The 5,045-nt window shown below is 58.1% G+C and overlaps 1 protein-coding gene across 1 annotated transcript in view; it reads left to right on the top strand.

Annotated features, from left to right (window-relative positions):
* Positions 1-3,138, top strand: part of GIGYF1 (GRB10 interacting GYF protein 1) — a 14,157-nt gene extending 11,019 nt beyond the window's left edge. The window contains exons 19-24 of the mRNA XM_015427885.1: positions 103-264; positions 1,005-1,180; positions 1,513-1,670; positions 1,884-2,047; positions 2,555-2,696; positions 2,835-3,138. Coding sequence (XP_015283371.1) covers positions 103-264; positions 1,005-1,180; positions 1,513-1,670; positions 1,884-2,047; positions 2,555-2,696; positions 2,835-2,887 — 855 coding nt within the window. The 3' untranslated portion in view covers positions 2,888-3,138. The remainder of the gene's footprint in view (positions 1-102; positions 265-1,004; positions 1,181-1,512; positions 1,671-1,883; positions 2,048-2,554; positions 2,697-2,834) is intronic.
* The last annotated feature ends 1,907 nt before the right edge of the window (positions 3,139-5,045 follow it).

Genomic DNA, 5,045 nt, shown 5'->3' with positions numbered 1-5,045 from the left:
GCTCTCGGCGGGGGGGGGCGGGGGGGGGGAGCTGCGTTTGCCCCAGGGCGGGGAAGGGCTTGACCCCCAGGTCTCACCACCCTCCTCACCGTCCTCCTCCAGTGCCGTCAGCAGGAGCTGTTGCTGAAACTCCTGCAGCAGCAGAATTCGCACTCTCTCTGGGGAGGGCTGTCCAAACAGAATGTCTCCATGAAGGCTTTGCTGGAGCTGCAGCAAGAGACCGAGCGGCACATGCAGAAGCAGCAGCGGGCTCAGCAGAGGGCTGTGAGTGGACCCCACAACCCCCTTCCGGCCTGGCCCCACGAAGGGCCAGTGTGCTGCTCATTCCGCAGGCCCGGTGCGGCCGCCTGGACCCCTGCCTCTGCCTCTGGGTCTCCCGGAGGTCCTCTCTCTGGGGCAGTCCTTCGTGCGGGGGGGGGGGGGGCACGGCACCCAGAGAAGGGCTTTGGTCTGTGGACGCTGGGCCCGGCCCCGGCCCCTTGCAGAGGACTCTTGGCCCAGTTCAGCCAAGCCAAGGCTTCAGCCAGCACCCTGTGTCGGGCCTTCTGGGGCCACGCTGACCAGCAGTGCTGAAGACGGGCACTCCGGGGGACTCCCCTTGGCCAGCTGTGTGCCTGGTGCATTCTGGGCCAGCTGCTGTTCCGGGTCACCCTCAGAGGCCTGTCTGCTGCCCTCCTGCTCCCCCCCCGAGTGGGAGGGGTGGGTGGAGGGGGCTTGGCTGCTCTGTCCTTTCCCAGTCTCCGTTTGGCCCCTGGAGGTGCTGCTGCAACACAACCTTCCTCACACACGGGTGGTGTCCCACACCTGGAGCCAGCCCCACACGTTCAGCCTTTGGTGTTGGAGGAGACAGAAAAGGTCCCCTCTCTCCCTCCCCCCGGTCCCGCCCACTTCCCTAAAACACCTGGTGTCCCCCCCCCGGGGCCCATCTTGGGGGGTCGCCGGGCTGGGCTGTGCGGCTCTTGCAGACCCTCCCTCCCTCCCTCCCTCCCTCTCTCTCTCGGCAGCACCAGGGCCACAGCCTGAACAGCCTGCCCTCTCAGTGGGGGGTGGACTCCAGCCCGCTGTGGGGGGGGCACGAGAAGAGCAGCTCCATCAGTCTCTGGGAAGAGAGCATGAAGAACGCCGGCCCCCTCGCCCGGAGCCTGGGCTTGAAGAACAGCCGCAGCAGCCCTTCCCTGGGGTGAGGACGGAGGGCTGTGGCGGCGGCGGGGGGGGGGGCGGACGACTTCTGTTGAAGGTGAAAGGCTGTGGCTCAGTGGCAGAGCCTCTGCTTGGCTGGCAGGCAGGCAGGAGGTCCCGGGTTCAGCCCCCGGCAGCATCTCTGGTTCAAAGGGACCAGGCCGGAGGTGACGGGGGCGACCTTTCTCTGCCTCCCGAGGCCCCGTGCGGAGCCTCCGCCGGGAGTCGGGAGTGGCCAGTCCTGACCTCTGTGGGCCGAGGGGGGCTGATTCGGCAGGAGGCAGCTTCGCGCGTTCACCTGGGCCCCACTGCCCTCTCCTCCCTCCGGCTCAGGGACACGTACAGCGCCTCTTGTCGGCAGAGCAGGAAGAAGACGGATGAGGAGGAGAAGCTCTTGAAACTGCTTCAGGGAATCCACAAGCCCCAGGACGGCTTCACTCAGTGGTGTGAGCAGATGCTCCATGCCCTCAATACCTCCAGCAGCCTTGATGGTACAGGCCAGGAGTGGGTAGGGGGCGTCCGAACGGGACCTTTGTGGGGAGCGAGGAGGGGTGTGGGCCTCAGAGGCCACGTTCTGCCGGCCGGCCTTGCAGAGGGAGGTGCCGCCCCCTGGGGCTGCTGGTGGGAAGGGTGGCTGTTCCCCGCACCTGTTCCCCTGGGGGGGTCGCTTGGCCTGACAGATGTGCCTCGCCCGTCTCCCCCAGTGCCCACTGTGGTGGCGTTCCTGAAGGAGGTGGAGTCCCCCTATGATGTCCATGACTGCATCCGCTCCTACCTGGGGGACACCGTGGAAGCCAAAGAGTTCGCAAAGCAGTTCCTAGAGCGCCGTGCCAAGCAGAGAGCCAATCAGCAGCGCCAGCAGCAGCAGGTGGGTGGGGTGGGGTGGGGTGGCACCTGGAGAGGCTGTGTGGGCCCCGGACGGTGCCAATCCCTCTCCTGCCCCCTCTGGTCCGTTCCTTGTCCCTCCGCTGGGCTGGTGGTGCTGTGAGCCTTTCCTGGCCTCGTAGCGGCACTGCCCGTGGCTGGGAGGTGTCTCTTGTGGCTTTGTGTCCGCTCTGGGCCGGGGACGGCAGCAGTACTTTTGTGTCCTGTCCTCGGGATCAGGAGGATCTCTGCTTTTCGCCTTGGTGAGCAGGATTTGAGCCATTCCGGCCGAGCTGGGCTAGTAAGGGAGACCCGCCTGCCCCTTGGCTTTCTCCCAGGAGGGGCCTTCTGGGCATCTCCCTGGGCAAGCGCTCGGCCTTGCTGTCCGCCTTCCGCCCTCTTGTGGCGAGCCCCCTCAGTAGGCACTAGCCAGGCCAAAAGGGGCGTCTGCCACCGTGCCAGCTCCCTCTGTCTGTGACGCAGCCGGTTCTGCTTTCTGTCCGCCACGTAGGAAGCCCCCTGGCTGAGCTCCAGCGGTCTGCAGTCCCTATTCCAGTCCAACCACCATCCCAAGCAGCCATCGTTCGAGAACAGCCAAGCCGCGAAGCTCAAGAGGCGCCCAGTGATGCTCCACGCCGACCCCAGCATCCTGGGTTAGAGGGGCAGGGCGGGCAGGAGGAGCGGCGGGGGGGGGGGCCTGCGAGCGGCTCTTGGCCTGGGGGTGGGAAGGGGGTCCCCTGCGGGGGCCAGGGAGGCTCCCCTGCCTGATGTGCCCTGTCCTTCTCCTCCAGGCTATGCCCTTCACGGCTCCGCGGGTGAACTGGAACCAGTGGAGGACTACTGACCACCCCCACCCCCCTCAGCAATAGGAATCCCTCTGCCACTGCTGCCTTGATTTCACCAATTTCGGTTGGGGGTGAAAGTGCACTGCAGGGGAGATGGTCTGCTGCCCTCCGCAGCCCCCCCCCGGACAGGGGCAGGAGGCGGAGTGGTCAGTGGCGACGAGGGTCAGTTGGCTGGACAAAGGAGGATGTTTAGCACTTCTTCTTTCCTTACAAAGCACCTTAATGGACAAACAAACAAAAACCTTTTCTGCCATGCACTTTATCAAGACATTTTTTTTACAGTGACTTGTTACAAGATTCAAAAAAAGGAAAAAAATATACAAGTTTTTTTTGAGATTCTGAAAGATTTTTTTTTAAAAAAAATATGAAAACCTACAAAAAAAAGTTTATCTTTAAAAGAGAACACTTATTTTTCACACGGGGATAAGTTTAAAATGTGAACGGCAATTTCACAAAGGCTTGATATAAAAAAAAAAGATTTATAAGACAAAAAAAACTTGAAGAAATGCACTTAGAAAAAAAAGAACTTTTTTTTTCTTTTCTCCTTTGGATAATTGTATACCTACATGGGTGTAAATACTGTTCAGAGACTCCAGCCCCGCACAGTATATTTTCTCTTACAAAGAGGCCATTTTATATGAGACTTTTTCTTTTTTAAAAAAAATTGCACAAAAATGCCTACCCTGGTTTTCTTCTATGTTTTTGGTGTCTTTTTTTTTTTGTTCTTGTTGGGTTTTTTTTTTTTTTTTTTGCTCTCTTGGATGTACGTTTCTGTTTGTCTAACAAAAAGAAAAATCCTCTACAAAAAAAAAGATAATGAATTTACACTAACGACAAAGCGGGTTTGCTCACAGGCCGATCCCAGATTCCTCTTGGCAGCTTCTTCCTGGGATCTTGCAAGGCTCCGCCCCCTTTTTATAGCCACTCCCACCAAGCTCATTCAGCTACCAGGCTTGTGACCCCAACCCCACCCGATGCGCACACCTGAAGCGTTTTTTGGCGGTCGTGTCCTTGGCAAAGATCTCCTCTCTCCCTGCGTGTGTGGGTACGAGTTGCACTTTTTATAAGCTCCTGAGTGTTGTGACTTTTTTATTGCCTCTTTTTCTCCTTCCCCATTCCGTTGTTGTTGTTGTTTTTGTTTTTGTTATCTGGATACAGATAAGAATCAAATTGTGCTGAAAAGTGTTCCTGGGGGGGGGGCAGCCTGCCAGAGGACCCTTGGCGTCGGCCCTGGCCGCACACTCGGCGCAGAATTGAATGTATCTGACTTGGGCGGCGGTTGAGCTGTGGAGCCCTGCGCTCGCCCTCCCCCCCCCCCCGACCCCCACTGTGGTATCTCTGGCAAAGAGTGGCAAGTGCTGCCGGGCAGATGGCCACCTGGCTGGGTTGGTGCCATGTGCGTGCATATGGGCACATGGGGCGACTTGTTTTTTAAATAAGGAAGCCGTTAATCGTCTTTGGTCTGTATTGGGGCTCTGGGGTGTTTTTTTTATCATACCCCCCCCCCTCGTTTTGGGGAGATGTTCCCAGTATACTTTTGTGTATATGTGGGTGTGTATATAGAAAACCTTTGCAAATAACCTTATTATGATTTTGCTTGAATTAGGGTTTGGGGTTTTTTGGTTTTCTGCTCACAAGGAAACTATTTCTCTTTTGTTTACAATCCATACGGAGTCCCATGTGGCGGGGGCAGAGTTGCACACAGGGTACTCTTAAGTCTTTTATTTTGGGGGGGGTGGCATTGGAAGTCAGTCAGTCCCCCCCCCCATGAAGTTATCCAGAAGTGAGAGAGGGGGGGCTGCAGCGATCCAGGCAGGGGCTCTCTCCCTCTTGCTCCCTTCTTCCCACATGAAGGTGGTGGAGGAAGGCCTGTGACACCCCCCCCCCGGCCTCCTCCAGACCAAGCCTCTGAGGGGGACACGGATTCCGCCTTGCCGGCCATTTCGATTTGCTGTGAATGCCATGTTGCGAACACTCGACTGCAGGAAGGACTTGGAAGCAGCCGGTTCCCCGTTCCGTCCCGGTCCCCCCTCGATAAGAGAAGCCTCGATCAAGTGCAGCTTTTGAGCAAAACCCCCCAACCTTAAAACCAATCTTACGTTGATGACCAAACTGGTGAAGACTGCCCGGTATGCGTGTTGGGTTTTCTTTTTTCTG

This window comes from Gekko japonicus, unplaced genomic scaffold, assembly GCF_001447785.1.
Source record: "Gekko japonicus isolate JY-2015 unplaced genomic scaffold, Gekko_japonicus_V1.1 scaffold761, whole genome shotgun sequence".
Taxonomy (NCBI): Eukaryota; Metazoa; Chordata; class Lepidosauria; order Squamata; family Gekkonidae; genus Gekko; species Gekko japonicus.
The sequence above is the reverse complement of the archived record's forward strand: the minus strand, read 5'-3'. Positions and strand labels throughout refer to the sequence as shown.